This window comes from Temnothorax nylanderi, unplaced genomic scaffold (genome assembly GCF_030848795.1).
Source record: "Temnothorax nylanderi isolate EJ_2023f unplaced genomic scaffold, tnyl_v1.0 TNYL_tig0240_pilon, whole genome shotgun sequence".
Taxonomy (NCBI): Eukaryota; Metazoa; Arthropoda; class Insecta; order Hymenoptera; family Formicidae; genus Temnothorax; species Temnothorax nylanderi.
The window spans coordinates 55,001-80,974 of NW_027249302.1; the positions used below are offsets into that span (position 1 = coordinate 55,001).

General features: G+C 34.4%; 1 protein-coding gene across 1 annotated transcript in view; it reads left to right on the plus strand.

Moving 5' to 3' along the window:
- LOC139779760 (uncharacterized) overlaps window positions 1-25,974 on the plus strand; it is a 152,796-nt gene that overhangs the window by 14,743 nt on the left and 112,079 nt on the right. Inside the window, exons 5-10 of the mRNA XM_071718236.1 lie at window positions 22,313-22,464; window positions 23,866-23,979; window positions 24,047-24,107; window positions 24,827-25,116; window positions 25,209-25,340; window positions 25,419-25,637. Of these exons, the coding sequence (XP_071574337.1) occupies window positions 22,313-22,464; window positions 23,866-23,979; window positions 24,047-24,107; window positions 24,827-25,116; window positions 25,209-25,340; window positions 25,419-25,637 (968 nt within the window). The remainder of the gene's footprint in view (window positions 1-22,312; window positions 22,465-23,865; window positions 23,980-24,046; window positions 24,108-24,826; window positions 25,117-25,208; window positions 25,341-25,418; window positions 25,638-25,974) is intronic.

The window sequence follows — 25,974 nt, forward strand, 5'->3', positions numbered from 1 at the left end:
TAATAGTTATAATATAGAACAATGTCCCCATATTTTTGAAATTGATTAAATACATGTTTAATAAATATGTATTTAATCAATAGATACGTATTTATTTAACCCTAAATGCCACCCGGGGTCCAGAGGACCCCAGACTGTTTTCAATTATATATTTTCAAATGTTTCCGCCAAAAATGGAGCTCATGGCTCCCTCTGATGATAGTTGAGTGATTGAACTACCAGTGTGTACACTTAGCAGTACTCATAATCAGTTTACTGTCAGCAGCTGTTTAGAGAGGTTCAAAGTAGGGGTGGGGTCCGCAGTACCCCAGTTGGTCATTAACGTACTTCCTAGGTGGCATTTTAAATGTTAGTCTAACTGTTGAGAATGAAGAAGAAAGGCCAGAGCTGCCATAAAAAATAAGGTGCTCATTATGCACGCGTTCGAAAGATCGTAAAACAAAAATGCAGTGTCCTTCTTGTCTCAGGCCGATGTGTGACTTGCACCGCGCATATGTTTGCATTGATTGTGCAGGTTCAGATTCATAATTTTATGAATCTTTTTGGACTTTTCCACTTTTTAATCATATATTATACTTAGTAATACATTTTCTGTAATTGAAAACATTTTTTAATAAAATTTATAAAAAATATGTATGCCTGCAGCGTTATTTATGATGTGCTTTTGTATGAAAAAAAATCACACTTTACATTGCAAAATAAATACATTTTTTTAACAATTCAATATCGGTGTTTCTTTTTCCTTAAAATATACTATCTCAAAAGTACTCTGCTAAATTTTTAGGTAAAAATATTAAAAATTACAGATTTACGACTCATTTGTTTGGTAAAAACCAATATTTTAATTTTTTTGGCGATCTTAATTTTTTATACTATGTTGAAATTGAAATTTTAACAATATAAGCATTTTATTCTCTTTTCTAGACCTTGAACAACATTGAAAAAAATTTTCATAACTAAAGATCAAAAAATCAATGAGTAAGGAGACATTTTTCATGCTGGGGTCTTTTAGACCCCTCATGTCATTTACGAGATTCTTGAGAGGTGTGGCATTTAAGGATTAATAAAAAATAGGAGACAATAGTTCAATATTATAACTATTATTATATTTAATGTTATTATTGCGATTCTCTATGTTATACAGATATAAATACACATATATGTGTGTATATTTGTAAAAAATAAAAGTTTGTATATATGTATATCTATATATGTATACATATAACATTAACATAATTATTTTTAACCATTTTTTAAAATGCAATAATTAAATTATTTATATTAAACTAATTAATAACTTTTAAAATCAAGAGACATAAGTAATTTATATTTTTGACAAACTATTAATTATTATTTTAGTAATAAAGAATTTAAAATCAATCGAAGAAAAATGGAGCATTGAGCCGTAACAAGGTGTTGGTGTTCATATATTCTATACTTAAGTAAAGAAGTAACGAATTATAATGTACATACTGTACATATACATATATTCCATGTAAAGAATTTATTGCGAAAAATATTACCTAAAAAATACTACCATATTTTTCGCAATAAATTCTTTCCAGTTTTTTAAACAATTAAATTGCTTTGATTTAATTCCGGGGAGGGAAGGGTATTAATGTTCCAAGATAGCTGTGTTTCAAGTCCGACAAATATGCGGCGCGCAGTCTATTAAGTTGGAATATATGTATATGTACAGTATGAGCATTATAATTCGTTACTTCTTTATTTAAGTATAGAATATATGAACACCAACACCTTGTTACGGCTCAATGCTCCATTTTTCTTCGATTAATTTCTAATCTTGTGAGCCTTTATTATTATATAAAGAATTTATTTCTACTAATTATCAATTTGCAAAAGAAATTACTTCATTTTCGCCTAAATACTAAGTTTTGCGTAACTAGAAATTTTTCTCTGACAAATTACCAATTTTGTGAGTAATGCGTAACTCACTTTTACCTAAATATTATTAATTTTTACGTAATTAGTAATTTTTTGCGACTAATTACTAATTTGCTAATTCAATAAAAATTTAGGTAAATATGTAGTATAAAGGCATTCTCTCTGATTTCTTTAAAATTTTCAAATTTTGTGTATTTTGTAAAAAAGATTCTCAGAAAGAAAATTATCGCTCATTCCGTTTGTTTATAATTAATATTTAAAATATCACGATGTCGGTAAGTAAAGAAATAATAATTTATGGATATATATTTCGCTTCTTATTACTAGATCGTATATTATTTACAACTTTATTCAATTATATATTTTAAAATTATAATCTTTGTTAAAGCAGAGAATAGTAGACAAGTAAAACGTGTGCAAGTAGAAACTTGCACATTGCTTCCTCATAGTTTTAAAGTGTGCAAGTGGAAACTTGTCTTCGCTCACAAAGCTCCTCTACGAGGAAGCTTGTATTTTATTCAATGTATAATTATTAGTATTTATTTGTTTTGGCTTCCTCATAGAGGAAGCTTTGTGAGCGAACTTGACTGTGAGTGAGTAAACAGCGAAGTTAGAAAATACTCAAGACAAAGTAAAATATATTGATTAAAAATTCCATATAAAAAATGTGTATTATCGAAAAAAAAAACATTAAGAGAAAAAGAACCCCTTTACCGATCATCACCAAATTCAATACCAACCTTCCTTGAACGAGACTCTATCGATTAAAAAAAAAAACAGCCCGATATCTCAATATTTGCGGAAGTTAGAGTAACCACGGACATTAAATCTACACATACACACACACAGACATTTTTTTTTAGGCGATATTTCGACGTTTTACAACGATCTGAACATATTGGCAGAAAAAACTCAAAAACCAATCTCTTCGTTGGTTTCTTCTACCCCTATTTCATATATAATTTTTTTAAATTTGGTTGACTTAAACCCAACTTAAATGCAATCGAAGGTTCATATACGAAATTCACGAAAACAAAGCTTCCTCTATGAGGAAGCAAAAGCATAAATACAGAGTATTCTCTGCTTTTTTAACTGAAACCACAAACTGTTGTTTGTTTTAATTGTGATCCTTTACATTTTTACCCCAAAACATTTTTTCGAATAAATTAGGGTCACGTATTCGCATTACCAATTACATATCTTGAACTGTAAGCAAGGACTATTATTAATTTGTTTTATTGAATTTAATATATCAATCAGATACTATGTTGAAGTTGTAAATAGCATAATATGATCTAATTGAAGTAAGAAGCCAAATATATATCTATAAATTATCGTTTTAATTATCATTTCCTTACTTATTGACATCATAATATTTTAAGTATTAATTATAGAAACAAACGGAACATGAGCGACGATTTTTATTCTCAGAATCTTTTTTACTACACAAAATAGGTATACAAAATTTGAAAATTTCAAAGAAATCGGAGAGGGTGCCTATGTACTACATATTTACCAAAATTTATTTTGTTAATTGTTATTGCTAATTTCGTGAATAATTAATATTTCCAGACACCATCAAGGTATAAAATTAACGTCTATCATAATAATGGACTCGATTCAACTAATATTTTAGCATAACTTGCGTACAATACAAATTGCGCTACAGATCACTTTCTCGTTCTCTTTAACTTTTACAAGACAGCATATATATGTACGTACGTGTGCAATTTTGGATATACCTTCCTTTCTTAAACATCTCCTCGGCGTCAGCTCCCTGCGGTCAAATGTATATTGTTGATGATCACTATCACTATTTGACATCTGTCACCTGTCACGACTGTCACTATTCATTTCTAGGTTATAACTACTGAGTGCGTTGAACGCGCTGAGCGCACACGTACATACATATATTAAAAACCGTCCGCGTAATAAATAACCTCCTGGCCGTTAAGTCTATATGGACCTAATTTACCTAAATAGAAATTTTCCTCCTGGCCGATAAGTCTATATAGATCTAATTTATCTACTAGATCGATAATAATGCGCGCGTGATTTATTGGATCAAGAGCCATCTGTACTCAAAAGCGTGAAAGTAACGTTCAAGGTCCGTATCTTAATAAAAAATTTTCAGATTTGGACTTTGTCGGACTTTGCATCGCGATATCTTCGCACATAGCGGAAAAATAAAAACACTTTTATTACATAATTCAAACCGAAGCTATCGATCAAGCCTACTTAGAACTTGATCCGTTCACTCATTATTCAAAATCTCGGGTACTTGCAACTCGTGTGTTCGCGTAAAAGAGTCACGGTGCGGTCTCGCTTCGCGTGTACTTGGCGCGAGACACTACCGTGTCTTGATATGTGACTAAAATAATATACAGGTTCATAAATCGCTCGAATAACTTTAAACATCTATTATTATAAGTATCTGATGTTTGTCTGTCTGTCTGTATATGTCTCACCGCAAACTACTCATTCATTAATGGACCGATTTTCTCCAAACCGGTGCCAAAATTTTTCTGATTTTTCGGGGATGGCGATGTGTATAATTCTTTATTACCAATTTTTTTGAAACCTAACCTGTTCTATAATTTTTCTAATTTTTTGGGAAATGATAAGTACTAATGTCTGTCCGTGTGATCGCAAGTTACTTATTCATCAGTACAAAATTACCTTTTTCAAAAAAGGTAAAAAAAAGGCGCCAAGTACACGTAATGTATTTTGTAAATTCAAAAATCCAACCTAAGTGGTAGTTTTATTTTTTTTTCACAAAATTATATTACTTAACTTAACTCAAGTATCATATATTTCAAAAAAAGATATAAAATCTTTAATTTCTTCTTCACAAAATTATATTACCTAACTCAACTCAAGTGACATGTATTTCAAAAAAAGATATAAAATCTTTAATTTCTTCTTCACAAAATTATATTACCTAACTTAACTCAAGTGACATGTATTTCAAAAAAAGATATGAAATCTTTAAATTAAATTACGCCAATTGCAAAGAGAATATGTATATTGCTTTGAAAGATAATTGTTGTGCAACTACTTAAAAAAAATAAAACCCAAGTGGTATTTTTGTGTTCCTATTCAAGGGTCTTCCTATTTCAACCCAAGTGGCAATAGCTTCTTAATTCTCTTTAATAAATTTTTAATATTACAAAGAATTATTTTAATTACAAAGAATTAAAGAAGTAAAGTACAAAATAAAAATATTTAATTATAACAAAATAAATAAACTTTTCTTGTAAAAAAACTTGGCGCTGCTTTTTTACTCCTGTCGCATTCTTCCCTAAATTATGTTTATTGTTTTTTATTCAATCAAAAATCTAGTACTAATGTTTAAATTTTAATGTTTAAATTTCAAAGTCTAGCAGCGCCAAGTTTTTTTACAAGAAAAGTTTATTTATTTTGTTATAATTAAATATTTTTATTTTGTACTGTTACTTCTTTAATTCTTTGTAATTAAAATAATTCTTTGTAATATTAAAAATTTGTTAAAGAGAATTAAGAAGCTATTACCACTTGGGTTGGAATAGGAAGACCCTTGAATAGGAACACAAAAATACCACTTGGGTTTTATTTTTTTTAAGTAGTTGCACAACAATTATCTTTCAAAGCAATATACATATTCTCTTTGCAATTGGCGTAATTTAATTTAAAGATTTCATATCTTTTTTTGAAATACATGTCACTTGAGTTAAGTTAGGTTATATAATTTTGTGAAGAAGAAATTAAAGATTTTATATCTTTTTTGAAATACATGTCACTTGAGTTGAGTTAGGTAATATAATTTTATGAAGAAGAAATTAAAGATTTTATATCTTTTTTTGAAATATATGTCACTTGAGTTAAGTGAAGTAATATAATTTTGTGAAAAAGAAATAAAACTACCACTTAGGTTGGATTTTTGAATTTACAAAATACATTGCGTGTACTTGGCGCCTTTTTTTTACCTTTTTTGAAAAAGGTAATTTTGTACTGATATCACCCATTTTGTAGTGTTAAGCAAGGATCTGCAAAAAAATTTCATTTTTTATTTTTTAATTATTCACGAAATTAGCAATAACAACAATTAAATTTTTATTAAATTAACAAATTAATAATTAGTTACAAAAAATTACTATTTACATAAAAATTAATAATATTTAAGTAAAAGTAAATTATATATCTTTAAAAATAGGCAAAATTCAAGCAGCTGTAACTTTGTTATAAATGAACAAAATTTAAATTTAAAGCTTAAAACCTCTACTTTCGAAAGATTACTATTATTTTTTAGTTTCTGTGAGTTTGATAACTTTTGCATGTAGAAATCTACAAGCTGGATAAAATAGAAAATTTTTCTCTCACTTTGTAGGTCTGTCACGTGCACAAAAAAAAATGTGAAAATTTTCGACTTTCTAATGTGAAAGCTTGAAGTTTTCTTTACAAAATCTTTTTTTAAAAATGTTTCTACGATTTTTTGTTACTGAGTTATTATCGTGGATTGAATAAGAAATGAAGATTTTGACTTTAATTGCTCATAACTCTTTTTAAAAAAATTATTGTATTGCAATACAAATGGATGAAAATAACGTAAAAATTAGTGATTTTTCCGTTTTTCATTTTGACCCAGAAAACAATTGTGCAGGACAATAAAACAAATTTATTCTTTATGTTTTTTTGTACTTTAAGTACCCTACATTAAAAAACGTAAAAAAAATTACATCTGGGAGTTTAAACAATTTCATGTTTTTCCACATTTTCCTTCGTTTTCCATGTTTTCTCCGCTATAGACATAAGTTTTATGGCCATTTTCAAATTCTTTGACTCAAAATACGTAAGAATATGTAAGATTTATTCGTTCCCCTAACAGTTCCCAAAACTCAAATTTACAATCTTTTGTACGTTTTACTCTATAAAACCATAGTGGCCACCATGAAAAAAATCTCATAGCTATTTGGCAAATTTTTTTAAATGCAGGGTACTTAAAAGTACAAAAGACATAAAGAATAAATTTGTGTTGTTGTTCTGCACATTTGTTTTCCGGGTCAAAATAAAAAAGAGAAAAATCGCTAATTTTTACATTATTTTCATCCATTTGTATCATATCTACATGTTATTTAAAAAATTTGGCAATTATACCGTTCAATAGAACAAAGTTTCAGCTTTAAGAATCTATTTTTTGAATTGCGATACGATGATTTCTAAGGGAATTATGAGCAATCAAAGTCAAAATCCTCATTTCTTATTCAATCCGCGATAAATCAGTAACAAAAAATTGTAGAAACATTTTAAAAAAAAGATTTTGCAAGGAAAACTTCAAGCTTTTACGTTAGAAAGTCGAAAATTTTCACAGATTTTTTTTGTGCACTTGACAGGCCCACAAAGTGAGAGGAAAATTTTCTATTTTGTCTAGCTTGTAGTTTTCTATATGTAAAAATTACCAAACTCACAGAAACTAAAAAATAATAGTAATCTTTCAAAAGTAGAAATTTTGAGCTTTAAAATCCTTTTTTTAAATTTACATTTCGTTTATTTTTAACAAAGTTACAGCTGCTTGAATTTTGCCTATTTTTAAAGATAAATTTATATAGTGTTTCTTTAATTTTTGCGAAAAGTGTAGATTACTTAAAAAATTGGTAATTTGTCAGAGAAAAATTTCTAGTCTGTGAAAGTTAGTAATTAGGTAAAAATGAATTAATTTCTTTTGTAAACTGGTAATTAGTAAAAATAAATTCTTTATTATTAAAATAATTAATAGATGGTTTATCAAAAATAAATTACTATCTATTTGAAAATTAATAATTAGTGGAAAATAATTATTAATTTTTTCAATAATAAATAAATAGTCTCAGATAAATTACTTATATTTTAAAAATTATTAATTGGTTGAATATAAATAATTTAATTATTGCAGTTAAATGTGGTTTAAAAAAGGTAATTATGAAGGAGAGGGGCTTCCTCACCGAATTGGCTAAAATTTTAATTTTGTATATTTTGGTGCGTAAAAGATGAATCTATAAGTTAAAATTGTCGCTCTCAATTAGGAAAAAAGTTATTAAGTACTAAAATTGATAGTTGCGTGGTTAGAATGTCTGTCATACTGATATGATGTAGACGCACATGATAATGCGTAGTGACGTAAAAATACATGAAATTACAGTAATAATACAGTATAACGGCAACCTGTCCTATAATAGTCTGGCACCTTACTTTAATTATGTGCTACTATTTGACTTTATATTTATTATACTTTGTATTTATATAGACTTTTCAATATACCAATTATTTTCTGCTTTAAAAAAAGCATAAACTCTATTTCTATTATTTAACTATATGGTTAAGAAAGATAATAGAAATAGTGTTAATGCTTCTTTTAAGCAGAAAACAATTGGTATATACTGAAAAGTCTATATAAATACAAAGTCAATTAATACAATAGCACACAATTAAAGGCGTCAGACTATTATGAAAGGTTGCTGTACTAGTGCTGTAATTCCATGTACTTTTACGTCACTATGCATGATCATGTGCGTCTACATCATATTGGTATAATAACAGACTACGCAACAATCAATTTTAGTACTTAATAACATTTTTCCTAAAATTAGCAACAGCAACAGTTTTAACTCTCTCTTTCTCTTTCTCTCTCTTTCTCTTTCTCCTCCTCTCCTTCTCCCTCTCTTTCTCTCTCTCTCTTTCTCTCTCTTACATGTTTATGTTGTACGCACCAAAATATACAAAATTGTGAAGTTTTAGCCAAATCGGTAAGAAAGCACTCCTTCATAATTACCTTAAAAAATAATTATGTTAATGTTACATATAATCAAAGCTATATTACGTAACAATGTTCATTGCGCCATATTATCCCTATATTTTCGCTTTGTTAAAAAATTATAATAAATTGAGTTAATCGCAGCGCGCGACAAAGTTATGTACGTGAGCACTGTGAACAATTTAATGATTGTAACCTTACTTGTATATATTTTATAGAAAAATATTTCTATATTATGTTTAACAACAATATTAAATATTAACATTTCATAACTGCCAAACGTTTCCAGTTGAGCGCAATTGCACGAGTTACGAATCATTTATAGACTCTTTTTCTCAGTTAACTAGTTTCTACTGCATTGAAATCTTACATAGAAAAAAATGTCCCAGTAAACAATTTGTCAGCAAATTGTAACCAATTTGACACCAAATACGCGCAAAACTTGTCGACAAATTCGGTGCGATCTGTGTCTGCAATACGCTTGTGTTTTGCTAGCAAAGCTTGTGTACATGACTTGACACCAAATTGACGCCAAATATCGAGCAAAACAGGACAGCAAAAGTTCAACGGCAAATTTGCGCCATATTGTGAACAAGGCTTGCCAACAAAAGCTCGACAGCAAATTTGTGCCAAATTGCGAGCAAACTTTGACAAAAGAACTTGACGCCAAATTGACACCAAATACCGAGCAAAGCTTGCCAGCAATCTAACAGCAAATTGTTGACAAATTGCTATCAAAGTTTGTTGACAAAACCCGACGCCAAATTGATATCAAATATCAAACAAGATTTGAGAACAATACTTAACAGCAAATTGGCACCAAATACAGAGCAAATCTTGATGACACAGCTTGACGCCAAATTGCAGCAAGCCTTGTTACGTAGCCATTAATAAATACTAAAATATATTTTTTTAGGGAAAATTAAAAGCATTAAATTATAAAAAGCATATAATTTTTTATTGATTTACAATAAATTATTTTATACATATGTTAAAAGAAATCTTTATATTTATAAAACATTATAAGACATTTATAAAATCTAACGGTGGCAATAAAATAATTAATTATATATTAATTACAGTAAATGTTATACAATGTGAATTTACTGACATATGCAAACATTTAACTTTGTCAACAGCACATACAATATTTAAACACTCGAGAATCTTATATAATGCCTGGAACACATACTCCGTGCGCAGATAATGCATTGGCCGGTATAAGAAGGATTTATAGAATCTTACTGAAAACACGAGTATAATTTCTTTGAAAATGCATCTAAAACAATATTCTTATAAGCCTAATACTACTAACTTTCCTTTCTTTAATCATACAATAATAACTACCGTGCATATTTAAACAACTAGTTCAAACTTGAAACACGATTTATTATTTGCAAGAATGCAAAATTGAAATAAACAAATGTTCACAATGTGCATAGTTCGTCGATTACGATGGAATAATGCAGTACTGTTGTCAGAAAGAAATAACAAAAGAATAATATACATCATTTAGGTGCAAGCAACCGAAGTGAATTTTGTAGTGTTTGATGTAATAGAAATTAATATACAGCAGAAAAAAAACTGTTCAAACAAAACTTTTAAACCGTTCAAACAAAACTTTTAAACTATTCAAACAAAACTTTAAACTTTTACAGATAAAAAAATACACGATATTTCATCAACAGTTCCAAGATTATTTTGAGAAATATTTTAATCAAAGAAAGAATATGTAAAATTTTTAATATTGCAAGAATATGATAGTTATAAAACTAAAGCATTTCCCTTGTATTTTAAATTGTTTTAAATTGTTTCTATTTCAAACTAATATTACAATTTTGCCTTAATCAGATTCAAACGGCAAGTAGAATGAAACATTTTATTACATAATATTACATATTCTTTATACTCTTATAATTCTTCTTTAAGACTATAAGAGTATAACTCTTTTTTATAACTCTTGTTTTCACGAAACATTTCGAATATTTTTTATTCTCATCACTATTCTCGCAGTTTTCAGAATTATCATCGTTGTCATCTGAATGAGCCTCGTTGTTGTTGCCGGTGTGTCTGTTAATGTTAAATATATCTCTATAATTATCGTTATTTTCGAAATCAAAGTGTTCAGAGTACTCAAAATGATCAGAATTATTAGAAAATTCAGAATGGTGAGGAAGTTCAGAATGATGAAAAAGTTAAGAATAATGAGAAAGTTCAGATTCTTTTTGATTATGAAGAAAATCTGGTATTACGGAACTTTGGCTTTTAACGGAAGCATGTGCTTGCTGAATATGCGACTGATCGAATTCAATTAAAGAATCTGTTGAATTGAGTTCTTCTACAACTTCACCATTCACTTTCTGCCTTTTAACTTTCTTAGAAAGCTTATGAAACGGTGTTTTTTGGCATGTTCTAAAATAAACTGCAAATAAATTTAAATGTTATGTTTACATAAAATACATAAATTTCAAAATATATACTATCTTTACTTTTTAAAAACATTTATTTTTTCAGATTTTCTACTGCACAATCACTATAACAAATAGAATGTTAATGGAAAAAAATATAACTAAATTAATTAAACTAACAGTACAAAATAAACTTATAGGATGGAAGGCTGGCTGATTTTCTCGAGTTATAAAAAGGTCATCAATTTAAATTTAAAAACAAAATCTCGTTTAATTAAACAAATTTTAAATACAATTAACGTTTTACGTTTCGACTTTATATACTTAGTCTTCTTCAGAAACCTGATACATAAGAGATAATACATAAAAAATAATTAAAAAATAAAAAGAAATAAAATTGCTACAGATAAAAAGGATAGAGAACAAAGCCGCATACTTTGGACTGACTTGCCAGAAATGTAGCTAAGATCTACACTATGACATAGTATAGACCTTAGCCACAATTAATGTATATACGAGTTGTCAAAAATAGAATGAAATAAGTCAAGTAATAAAATTGTTACTATTATCTATACTGTTGTTATTATTATCAAACGATATTATTTATTATTTGACAGTGTAAAATTGTAATGCATATATTAAAATTACATTAGGGCTAGAATATAAACCAGACCCACAAGAATGAGAGCAATTCCAAGATCTCAAGACGAGAATTAACCAGATCTTACAGGGCGGAATTAAGGAGTCTGGATTACTGATTGAAATCAAAGTAAGAAAAGAAAAGAAAAAAAAGAAAAGAAAAGAGAGGGGGGCCTCTGCTTTTGTCTACGAGATCAATTCTAGGGCTAGAATATAAACCAGAGCCACAAGAATGAGAGCAATTTCAGATCTTAAGACGAGAATTAACCTTGCAGAGCCCCTTGTACTACCACGATCAATGTCGATCTTCCAATATGGCGTCCCAAATGAGAATATCGGAAGGGCCCTGCTCGCTGGACTGGACTCCTCGCCTCAATCCTCCCTCAAGCTTTCTTTTTCCTGGCGGTGAGCTCTCCTTGGGAAGTCGAATCTCGCTCGGTTGGTCTCCAGAATACGTGCCGCTTAGCTCAATCAGTTACGAAAGAAGGAAAACGTACTCGTCTCGTCCGAAGAAACGCAGCAAGAGCGGCCATGACACTGAACAAGAGCGAGGAAGGAGGTGGGAGCGCGTTGAAAGTGGCGACTCACGTGTCGCGCCATCTGAATGAAACGCCCTAAACATCGCTTGGTATTTGGCGTCAATTTGTTCTTAAGTTTTGTTACCAAAATTTGCTCAATATTTGGCATCAATTTGGCGTTAGGTTTAGTCAACAAACTTTAACAGCAATTTGGTGCCAATTTGTTATCAGGTAGTTGCTAAGCTTTGCTCGGTATTTGGCGTCAATTTGTTCTCAAGCTTTGTCACCAAAATTTGCTCAATATTTGGCATTAATTTGGTGTTAGGTTTTGTCAACTAATTTTAGCGGCAATTTGATGCCAATTTGTTATCAGGTACTACTAAGCTTTGCTCGATATTTGGTATCAATTTGGCGTCAATTGTGTACGCATGTTTTGATATGTATTTGCTAGCAGTTTGTCGACAACATTTGATAAAACAAATTTTGATGCAAATTTGTACCATTTCTGAAACCAAAATTTGTAGCAAGTATTTGGCATTATTTGTTCGAACAGATTTGGCTATCTGGGGTGTTAGCATATCGCGCAAGAATCATCGATATCTAAGTAAACAATTAATCAAATATATACAGTATATGTATATGCGTACATCTGGATTAATCCGAAAGCTTAGTTTCCATCTTTTGAAACATAAAATAATTTTATGCCACGACAGTGAAATGCGGAATACAAGTTACTGAAAAACCTTTAAATAATTTGAAAAGATAACACGGGACGTTAAATAAAATACGCCATTTAACAATAACTTCTAAAGTAACAAGTTTAATCTACGGTGACCTAAATTTAAATGTGAAAAGAAATTAAATTATTTCAATGAGTTCTCAGATCGTCCCCAATCAGAAATAGATGAGTCACGTAAAAACAAATTTCCTAATTCGTCTGAGTTATTCGATACAATGTTCTAGTTTAAATGTGACACTACTTTGTAAAATGTTAAGTTATTGGCTGCGTTCGCTTTGGGCGCTTTCGTGCTGAAAGCATCAGTCTATCTTTATTGCTCATTACATGTTGAAAAAAGATGGAGTGATGCTTTCAGCACGAAAGCGTCCAAAGCGAACGCAGCCATTGTTTTCTCTACTCTACGATCAATATAGCAATCTTTATAAATTTCTTTCTTTTTGAATATAAATATTCTACACAATCGGAAAACTATTTTACAACATGAGTAAAGAACGAAGTCAAAAAGCGAAATAATCAATTTTAACGCGATTAAAGGGGATCATCAATGACGATTGTATTAAACTCTAGTCCATACTGACTAAGAATCGCGGATTATGCGTGAAAATTGTAGAGTTTCTTGACAACTCTTATGTACAGATGGATTTAAGTGTTTCTGGCTTCATCTGGTCCCATGCTACTTGTTCAGCATGTCCGTTCATTACTAGTTCTTCAGTAAGGGAAATTAGCTTTAAAAAAATCAATTAATTTCAATTAATTTGCGCATCTGCAAAGAGATTCTCGAAGATTGGATAATAATAACTACTTACCCCATAATTTTGTATCATAAAATAAATATTTGCATAAATATTAGTTTGAATGCGACCTTCAATCTGAGCTTGAGCAGCAACTCCCTTTGAGGAACAATTTTGTACCACATTGTAAGCTTCTGTCGACCATTTACCTGCAAAGGAGTAACATCAAAGTATAATTACATATCTAAAGATAAATAATTTTGAGTAGAGATGTATAATCTGGAAGAATAGTATACATAACGTTCTTTGGCTGAATATTTGCTAAAAAGATTTTGATGGCTTGGAAGGGTAGGCTCAAATAATTATATATCAATGGCCTACATTACAAATTACTAAACTGCCAGTAACCACCGTGATCGAGTAATCGTACTACGCTTCTTTCTCCCGATGAATCTGGACGTTCAATGCATCCTCTAATCCATTTGTCGCTCCAATATACAGCCACGTAATCATCCTCTACAAAGTAAAAATGTATTGTATAATCAGAATATCCTGATTTCTTTTTTATTCAACGTGTTAAGATTATATCACTTACTGTTCAATACATCTGGAACTGGCAGCAATTCATTGTTATACCAACCAATACACCATGCTGTCTTCCAAATTTTGCAAAAGGAGAAATGATGAATGAGTCGGAAGCTGAACGAAGAGCCAATTTGGCTTGACAGTGTGAGAGATATTAATGTCATTATTAACACTCTCAACCAGGGACAGGGGCCGTTGAATCGGGACATTATACACAACTTCTTCGATCACTTCGGCTATTGTCGCGATATATATTCACGCCAAACCGCATATATAACATCGTGTTATTTTTACATTTAGGAAAATTATTTCATATTAACTCAATAGGCGTTAAACTTGCATACATAAGTGAATCTCGCGTTTTATGTAAAATTTTATGTAAGAAACCGGTAATCTAACCTATACTACGTTTACGCGAGCGTTAGGAGTTCGGCTCGAGCCACCATACGTGTCGGACGTGTGCGGCTCGCGTTCTTGCCTTCTTATACTTGTCTTGATTCTTTGCTTGTGTTGGGTGGTCTTTGGTGTTGCTGGGGGTGGCCCTTTTTTTATCCTTTCTCGGGGGGCGTTTGTTCTTCCTGGTTTGACTTGCTCCCCTCTCGGAGGGGGAGCGTTTCCTTTTGATATTATATAACTGATTAAATGAGTTCGGTAGATCGTGGCGACACGCAGCTCTCTCGTGATGACCTTCGCTCGGACGACGAGACTCAGAACAAGACATCCAAGAGAATGAAAATTGGCGTGTCTGAGCAAGAGTTTGACGAAGTTGCCAAGCATCTGATGTCGGGAGATATCTCGGATCCGAATAGGACAGGGGTCAGCAGTCGAGAGCAATTGTCGAGGAAGCGGAGGGAAGAGGAGCTGCGTAAGCGGCGATGTTTGACGACGGACGCGAGAACCGCTCCGAGTGACGACGAGATGGATATAGATAATAATGTTAAGATTGACGAGAATTGCGAACTTTTTGTAAATCAAGCGATTCGATTAAATAGTGATAAATGTAATGACGTAGCTGCTAGTACAACGAATTCTGCTAATAAGGATCATCCAACGAGCACGAAGGCTCTGCGTGATAACGAGGTAAACAATACTGTGCCCTTCGAGCCTATTGACAAGGAAATATATATAGTGAGCGGAGCTATGCTGAAAAAATTTGACCCTCGATCCGCTCCTGAGATACAGCGTGTTACTAGATTTGGTGACGACCACCGTGGTAAGGCTAAGATTACTCTTCGTCTCCCGCCGGACCAAACCACAACAAGAAAAGGTAAAAACTTGATTAAAATTTGGATGGCGTTAACGGAATTGCAGATATGCCCGTTCTCCGTAGTTATGGACAATCACTTTTCCGCGGAAGCCGAGTTTAAGGATTTTGCCGATGCAAACAATGCTTTAGACAAAATTGAGAAACTTACAGATCCGATTAAAATAAAAGCTATTTTAGAACAACGCTCGGTTATGTGTAAGGGGGTCATTTCCGACTGGCCGTCGTCGATACCTGAGCTTTGGTCGGTAATACAGAACAAATCCAATATAAATAAGTTAGAAAGAATGTACCGACGTAAGTGGGACCCGGTCGAGAAAAAAACGATTTTGTCGGTCACGGATAACATTTTAGTTACGATGAAGGAAGACAAGGTTCGAGATTTGAGCATTTTCACAAATGTGGGGCTACGGGTGCGCCCTTTCGTTCCTCAACCTAGACAATGTTTTAATTGTCTTCGCTTTGGCCATACTAAAGTCGCGTGTAAGAGTGAGTCGCGCTGCATTGTATGCGGAGACAAGTCCCACGGTCAGTGTGACAGTCCGCCTAAGTGTCGTAATTGTGGCGGCCAACATAAAGCTACCTATAGAAATTGCCCGGTTTTTGAAAAGACTAAGAGTATTAATAAGGTTATGGCCAATAGGAACGTGTCGTTTCACCATGCGCTTCGTATCGTAGAGGGTAGGGAATCGCCGTCGGTTCCGCCGAATGCCGCGGTGTTGAACCCTGAAGCCTGGCCGGCTTTACGCCCCTCTAACGGGGTTAGATCGTATTCGGAAGCAGCAAGAACAGAGCGCTCCCCTGCGCGTGATTCTACGGAAAATTACGAAGCGCGCGGTCGAGAGAGGGTAAATATTGACAGACGTGATGCTCGACAGGAGTCAAGCCATTCATATTATAGGCAATTTGACCTGCGTGCGGGCGACATTACTAAAGAGAGGAGAGGCGTGCTTATTTCGGCTGCCCGCAACGGGGCCGCCTGGTCGAAGGTTATTCGGGGGGAGCCTGAACCTGATCGTTCGCTTCCGGAGAGGAATGCGCTCCTCGGTTACCCGAAGATTGTTGAAATGGTTAAAGAAGTGACACAACTTTTACGAATATTTCCAGAGGCACGAGGGGCTTTTCTGAACGCTCTGGGAGGCCAGTCGGAGACGGATTATGGGGGCGGTAATTTTCCCCCGGATAAGAATAATAATGACGCGAGGAATTATACTACAAGAACTCAGGATAGAGATTTATTGGAAAGCCGCTTCCTACGGGAAAGATATAGTACATCGAGTGACTTCCATGATATGGTCGGAGGGGGGAGGTGACTCCCTGATATCGGTAAACATTCAAGCTCCTCTTATAGAACTGCCGCGGATATAGGAGCAGTCGTAATGAGCTTTCCAAGCATGTTAAGGATTATGATATCGTGGTTTTGACAGAAACTAAGTGCTCTGGTAATAGGCATGTTTATTTTCCTAATTTTAGGACCTTGCAGAGTGACAACCAACTGGGCAGTGGTGGGGTTTCAATATCCGTCCGCTCACGTATAGAATTTGACATACTGAGTGTCCCTGGCTCGCTTCCAGCCACATATGATGCGGTATGTATCAGAACGAGGAACCTTGATCGAAATGTGAACGTGGTAGCTATATATAGGCACCCCCGAGGAGCGATCAATCGTCGAGACATGGCGCCGATTTTTGACCTCTTTCACAGAAATGATGATGCTTTGATTATTTTGGGCGACTTCAACGCTTATAATACGACATGGAACTGCGAGTTGACTAACGGTAATGGCGAGGTACTGTCTTATGTGATGGACGATGCAGAATTTTTTTGCATTAATGTTGATTCCAGGTCTCGCATCGGCTCGCGAGGTCAGCGTGATTCTAATTTAGATCTTATGTTCGCCTCTGCAGATATTGCAAACAGAGCAGAGTATCAGCAACTGGATGATGCATGGGGTAGCGACCATCACCCCATCTCTTTTTCATTTGACGACCGGGTTCCAACGTACCGAAAGCTCACCAATAGGACCTCTTCTAAAAAGACCGATTGGAGGAGATTTCATGAGTTGGTGGATAAGGATATTGAATCCCTTCTTCTCCCTTATACTGAGCGCTTTTCTGACAATCTAGAGGAATACTATAAACAATTCGTTGATATTCTTAGGGATGCGGTTGTCCGCGCGTCGGGTGGTCGACTTGGAGACGCTGCTGCTCCGCGAGCAGAACAATCTGGCAGGCTTAAAGTATCGCACAAGTGGTGGGACAAAGATTGCGAGAAGGCTATCCATGACAGACGCAAGGCCTTACAAGCTTTTAAGAAACATAAAAGTATTCACACTTACAATGAATACAAGAGAATATGTGCTATGGCCAGGAAGCTTATTGCCAGTAAGAAGAGAGAAAGCTTTGTGAAATTCTGTGGCGAGATCAACAGGTTTACCAGCCTTTCTTACGTATGGAATTCGTTGCGCATCCTTAAAAATGCTAGGAAGAATGTGGAATGGAATAAGTGGCGGATGAACAATAGGGAAGATGAGATAAGAAGGACTATAGAGGGGCTTGCCCCCCCGTTCGTTGGCACTGGCCCATTTTGCGACTTTGATAACTTACATACTAATGAGGATCTTGACGTTCCTTTTCAGCGCCCCGAATTGGATAGAGCTATTGAGATGATTCGCAAGGATTCGGCCCCGGGTATGGATGGCGTAGAATACAAGATGATTAGAGAGCTCCCAGAATCCGGAAGAGTGTGTATTCTTGAATTCTTCAATATTATTTGGTTCACTGGCACCTTACCTTCTGACTGGCTTAAATATCAAGTCATTTTTATTGACAAAGTGGGCCGGGAAAAGGTCCGCCCAATATCTTTGTCGTCATGTATGGGTAAACTCTTCGAGCGAATAGTAAATGAGAGGCTTGTTTGGTGGGCGGAGAGCTTGGACAAGTTCAGCCATACCCAGAATGGATTCAGAAGAGGCAGGTCTTGCTCTGATAATCTTGTCAAGATCTCAGCGGACATTCGAGCATCCTTATGTAATGGTGGGTACACACTCGCGCACACTCGCGGCCTTCCTGGATGTGTCGTCGGCGTACGATTGCGTGGTGTACGGCGTCATGCTGGACAAGTTGAGGGCGCTAGACTGGCCCGTGGGCATCTTCAGGTTTGTTAGTTACTGGCTGTATTCGAGATTGGTGCGATTTATAGTCAGTCCTCGGGAATCTGTGGATCGTCACGTTTTTAAAGGGCTCCCGCAGGGTGCCGTCCTTAGTCCGGTGTTGTACTCTTTGTACACTCAGGGGTTGTGCTCCGACTTGCCGGAGGGGGTGGAGGCTGTCGAGTTCGCGGATGATATTGGGCTGTATGTTTCGGGATATAACCGACGACGTAATCGTGAGCTTTTGCAGCGGGCCGTGAACATGATAGTGGAGAGGTTGCAGCGGATCGGCTTGGACATCGAACCCAAGAAAACAGTTTTGGTGAAGTTTTCCAAAAGCGGATTTGTGGATAAGAGCCTCAGTATCCGTGTTCGGGACAGCGACGTCTTTAATAGCGAAGGGGCAAAATTCTTAGGCATTTGGTTTGACAACAGACTGACTTTCCATCGTCAGGTGGATGCTGTGAGGGGTAAGGTGGATAGAGCCAATTCCATCATTAGATATCTGTGCTCTGTCTCAAGGGGCGTTGAGGTGAATACATCACTTTTATTGTATAAGAGCCTGGTCAGGTCGATCACCGACTATGGCAGTTTTGTCTACTTTCCACGAGATGCCACTTTTCAACTTAAACTCGAGCGAACGCAGTACAAGGGAATACGCACCGCTTTGGGTTTCAGAAATTCTACTCCTAACAATGTTCTTATAGCTGAGGCTAAAGTCATATTGTTGAGGGAGCGAGCGATCATGCTTGGCAGCCACTTTGTTTTTCGATCTATTGCCTACAATGTAAATGGTTTGTGTGAAAGGATGCAACAGGCCTATGACCTGGAGTGCTACTCAAGATTTCGACAGCTTACGTATAAGATGTCCCTCCTGTCTCTTGTTTGGGAGAGAACTCGCAAGCTTAGAACATGTATTGGTCCTTCGAGGAAACCTGAGGTCTTTCAGGGTAAATTTGGTGCACATACGTTCAGGCCCACAGTGGACACTTTTATAGGTAGGGTGAGACAGAGGAGTGCGTCCTACTCTGATCGTTCCCTCATCCAGGACATCATCGACAAATATGAATTGAATCCCTCGCCTGAAATTGTTTTCACTGATGGATCCTTTGATGAGCGGAGACGATCGACGGGTGCGGCAGTCGTTGTGTGCGATCAGGAGATTGCGTATAAGATTAGTCTGCCATTTAGATGTTCTTCGTTCACGGCGGAAACTTATACAATCAGGGCTTCTTTGCAATTGATGATCGTGGAGAGAGAGGATAGAGGAAGCAGTGTGGTCGTGTTGTCAGACTGCAAATCGGCCCTTGAGGCCATACGAAATAATCATATTGATGTCCATAAGAATCCCTACACTACGGAGGCCAGGAGGCTTATATACGAGCTCGAGCGAGTTCATGATAAGCGAGTGATCCCCGTTTGGATTCCCTCTCACTGCGGCATTGTCGGAAATGAGTTGGCGGACTCGCTGGCTAAGGAGGCGACTTTTGAGGAATCTGACCCGAGTATCTTGGTACCAACTGGGGACCTACTGGCAGAAATCAGGAGGACTACGTGGGAGGCTACGCAGGAATCAATTATTAGAGATTCGGCCCATAAGGGTACCTTTTACTTCCGAACATTCTACGATCGCCATACGACGAGACCCTGGTTTGATAAAGTAAACAAAGAAAGATATTTTGTCACAATGTTTAATAGACTTAGATCAAACCATTATAACCTAGGAGCCTCTCTGAAGAGAAAGGGCTATGTCATGGAGGAGCGATGTGAATGCGGCCATGAGCGAGAGGACCTTTATCACCTCTTGACGACTTGCATCAAATACGATGAAGATAGATTCATATTGGACCGCGAACTCCGAGCGATTGGTTATCTTGAGGAGTTGGATGTCGTCGACATAATAAAAAAGAAAAATTAGAGCATTTTGTATTTGGTGTTCAAATTTTTAAAGAAGATAAACAAAGTAATTTAAAATATTCGGTTGGCCCGTAATTTAAAAAAAGTTTATATGTATAAATTGTTCTTGTATCTCCGTCCATTGATTCGAATCAAGGGCGGAAAGGTCTACATAGGTTTGTGCCATATAGCCGATAGGCTTCAGGCACCGTAATCTTCTCTCACCCGAGGAAAGCGAAACCCCCCCCCCCCTACGCGAGCGTTACTTAATTCTGTAGAAACTTACAAACGATACGATAATTCCTCCGCATAAACGGGAGATTTTATAGTAACTACGACGATATACTCACGTAAACGTAAACTATTATTATAATTCCTGTTACATGCACTTAGTCGCGTAAAAGAGTCACGGTGCGGTCTCGCTTCGCGTCGTATAATAATAGGATAATTACATGTAAATAAATAAAACAATTACCTTGAATCAGAAAAAATATTAATCGCCGCGTCGCGTAAAGAGTCACGGTCGAGTCGGTATCGCTCCGCGCGTACTTGACGCGAGACACTACCGTGTTAGGTTAACTGACTGTGACAGCGCGCTGAACCTGAACGCACTGTCTGCACTCAACTGCACTGCGCGCAGTACACACACGTATACATCGAAAATGGCGATACTAGCACCGCCATCCAGTGTCGAAAAAGTGAAAGTTACATTCCTCTGATATATATATGTATATATATTTGATCGGCGTTAGTAGAAGAAGGAGTGGAAGTATCTTAATAAAAAATTTTCACATTTCGACTTTGCGTCGCAAATATCTCCGCTCGTAGGGCACGTAGCGGAAAAATGAAAAGAACGTACCCCCCCCCCCCCCAAATCGACCCCAAGCTATCGATCAAGCCTACTTAGAACTTGATCCGTTCACTCGTTATCGAGATCTCAACATCTCGAGTACTCGCAACTCGTCGCGTCGCGTAAAAGAGTCACGGTCGGTCTCGCTCCGCGTATACTTGGCGCGAGACACTACCGTGTCTCTTGATAATGGACCAATTTTCATGAAACTGGTGCCACAATTTTTGTAATTATGATGGGTTTATGTTTTCATTAATGGACCGATTTTTTTGAAACCGCGGTTCCAAAATTTTTTTAATTTTTCTGATTGCAAACTACTCATTCATTAATGGACCGATTTTCTTGAAACTGGTGTCAAAATTTTTCCAATTTGTCGGGGATGGCGACGATGGGTTTATTTTTTCATTAATGTACCGATCTGCCCATTTTTTTATAACCGGTCCAAAAATTTTACTATTTTTTTGAAGATGGCAACAATAAGTTTAATTTTTTATTAATAGACCAATTTTCTGGAAACTGGTGCCATTTTTTTCAGTTTTCTATACCAATGTGTTCATAATGTTTTAAAACATCGAAAAATCACATTTTTAAAAAATGTGTGTATATATTTCACCCGCTGTGGATGATCTGAAAGAAAGACGGTGAATTATTTGATATAATATAATTTAATGGATAAATAATTTTAAAATAAGTTTGTTGCGTCTAAATGTTCATACTTGGAATATGCTTGAGTTAATTCGCTATTAATTTTCTATTTGATTGACATATATTAAGCATCGAACTATATGATGTAGGTACTTCCGCGCGTAGCACGGACTTAAATGCTAGTATATATTATATATTTTTTTTTATTTATATAGGACTACGAGTGCCAATAGAAGTCTTCCAGATATTCCAAAAGATAAGAGCAGAGAACATGAAGATATGATAGATTCAGTGCCTCAAGATATTTATGAGACTACTGAAATTATGGGAGATCATTCAGAATTGTATGCTACAGTCCAAGATGCAGGTAATACTAAATTAAGACAAATAATTAAGATAAAAATTAGTAGGGGAGACCGGGGCTATGTGTCCACACATTACGCTTTTTTCAAGTTTACTAAAAAACTAATAAAGATATTTGGCTAAAATTTTAATGGTATAACCTTTCAACCTTGCTATTAAAAAAAAACTTAATTAGAATCGTTGATCTTTTAACATTTTAAAGAGGCAAATGTTTTAAATGAACAAGTCAAGCGTAGACAGATAGCCCCGCATATGGGGGGCTATCTGTCCACATTCGAGGGGCTATCTGTCCACATAATAAAAAACACATTATTTATATTAATTTTTATACTTATTTATAATATTATTTATTATTAATATATAATATTGAAAAAACTGCCTAGTCGTTGGAATCAGAGAAGTAGTAAGCACTTTGTGTAGATTTTTTGACAAGTTTCCTGCGTAGAGCTGACTTTTCTTTATATACGGTGGCATGAAACTGATTTTGAGTCTGTTGCAAAATCAATGTGATGAGTTTCTTTTGTCTCCCCTCAATTCTTTAATCTTTTTTTTATTTGGGGCCTTTACTTTATTCTCGGCAGCGTTTGAAATAGAAAATACTCAATAATTTAAGACAAACTCATATATTTAACTTGACGTGTATTTTTAAAATAAAAATTTGGTGACGATTCTTGAATCGCAAGATCAAGTAGTTGCTCGTAGGTCACTTTTTTTACTAGGGAGAGCCTTAGGGAGAGCCCGAACATTTATTCCAAAGTCTAACGCTGTTTTTACGAAAAGATTCTCGCTCAATTTTTATTTTTTTAATCGCTCTAAATATAATTTTATTGGATATGTCTACCTTATCTGTCTTAAGGAAAGTCTTTCTTTTGTAGTTACGCACCATTATCTATTTATAAAAGAACAATTCGTCATTGAAGTGTGGACACATTGCCCCATCAAAAATAGGACAGATAGCCCCGAATAATGCGGAATTAAGATTTGACGCTTCTCACACCTGATAACTATATATTAATTGATAATATTATGAATTGCGTACTTTAATTTGAGTTAAACTACTGTCGCACAGCAAATTTTTCGACCGTCGAAAAATGTGAATAATTGTTTTCGCTTTTCTTTTAACGTATATAGCGTCTGCGAGAGGCATCGCAAGAAAACAAACAACATTTAAATATCTTACGTAGGTCATTTTTCAACTACTTGTTACAATGGAAGAGACATCTGTCTCTTAAAACTTGAGATAGCAGTACTGTGGACACATAGCCCCCGTAGACAGATAGCCCCGGTCTTCCCTAAATTAAGATGTAAATTATTGATAATGGAAAAATAATAAAACTTTTTACTTTATTTTATTATTTTATTTTATGTTACTACCTACTTTATTTTCTATCAATTTATTTTTTAGCTCAAGAACAGGTGTGTGACAGGGAAACACAGGATACTATTTTGCAAGCGTGTTCTTTGTTACAAGATACATCTCATCAATATACAAGATTTGCATCTCCTGTCTCTGACAATGGTGGATGAATTATTATTAGATGCTTTTATATTTGTTTATTATTTAATAACATTCTAATTTATTTCAGTTGAACATCCTTATGCACAACTTCAAAATATTCAGAAGACTGAGGCTAGTCAAATAAATAGGTATTATTTATTTACTATTCCTATGCTTTATATTGTCTTATACTTATTACTGCTCTACATATATGTATAGGATGTTTCCTAAGTGATATAAAAAATTTCAGGAAGTGATTCCTTGGACAATTTTAAAGAAAAAAGTTTCTATGAATATGGGTTTGGAAATACTTCCCTGTAGAGTTATGGGCCTTCAAACTTTTATTTTTCTTTAACTTTGAAGGCCCATAACTCTGCAGGGAAGCCTATTTCCTGTAGTTTTCGATATCACTTAAGAAACACCCTGTATACTTTATCTTGTCTTATTTCAGAGAATATCTAGTATAAAAAGAAAACTCTAGACTTGGTAAAAGCAAAGCTAAACGTAAATCAAACAGTCGGTCAGTCGACTTTCAAGCAAAAACAAAGGATTTTAGTTTAAACCACAATTTCATTAAACCATATAAATATAAATAGTTTACGTTTCGACTTACTAAGTCTTCCTCAGAACGCAAAAGAACATATTTGATAAATTACATCTCATAAAATAGATAAAATAGGGAAGATGTTAATAATTAATAAAATAAAATCAAGTGACAATCGACAAAAATGTGTTCGAAACGTAAACTATTTTTGTTTATATGGTTTAATAAAATTGTGGTTTAAATTAACATCCTTTGTTTTTGTTCGAAAGTCGGCTGTTCGATTTACGTTTAGAATATGTAGTTTTTATTTCTTATAATTTACAGAAATGATGTTAATCAAGTTACAAATATTGAAAAGCCTTCAACATCTATGGATCAATCAAATGGAAATCCAATCGCACCACCGAGAACTCGACGATCCTCCTCGCACAATTCGCTTCTTAATTCCGAGACGCATTACGATATCCAGGCTGCTAACGCTATTTCTGGTGGTGTTCAAGCTAATCAAGACTTGCCCTATATGACACCGCCTCTCTTGATGTTACTGCCATATCCACCGCATTCCCAACAAAACAGTCCGCAACAGCATTTTAGTGGAGATTCGCAAGATTCGAGTAATTGCATTATTTTCCCTTTGCACTTTTATATTTACTGTATAATAAATAATTTTTAATAAATTGCGTAATTTTCATCGTTTTTACTATAGAAGGATATACAAGTATAAGCGTAAGAGAACCATTAGCCAATATAATAGCACAAACCAAAGCAACTTACAGACAAAATCAATCTACTAGACCAATCATCGATCCTCATTATGCTACTGTTTCTGATGATTCTGGTAAATAAACTTTAGATATGATTATATAATATAATTAATATAATACATAAAAACTTTACACAATCTGTCATTTTGTAGATGAAATGTACGCTGCGATTGATGAGCAGGATAAGGTATATACCAGTGGGAGCGAAACGTATGCACAAATTCAACCAATGGCATCAGAAGTTCAAAGACAAACGCAACATGAGCAAATAGTATTTTGTCAGCTTTTGCACGCAGAGGAAACACATTCTGTACCTCAACCACCGAGTGTCGATAGTTTACGTCATGTAGCACATGCTCATTCCAGGCAAGGTAATAAATTCCACTGTAATAATTACATAATTAAACAAATATTATTTTAGAACTAAGAGCAAAAGTAACACAGTACAACAACCAAAATAATTGTTATGTTTCGATAGTGGATTATGATAGGTGGATGCCTTCATAGCACACCAATATCAACCATTCATTTTCATTACATCAAACTTTTTTTTAAATTTGAAGGTTGGTTACTTTTGAGCTATTTTAGAGCCAAATCTAGCTTTATTTCAAAGTGTAATTTTAAAATAATAACATTTTAACGGGGATTTAGCGGATGTGAATTTTTAAAAGTAGGTAATGAAATGAAATCAATTAAATTTTGCAAGGA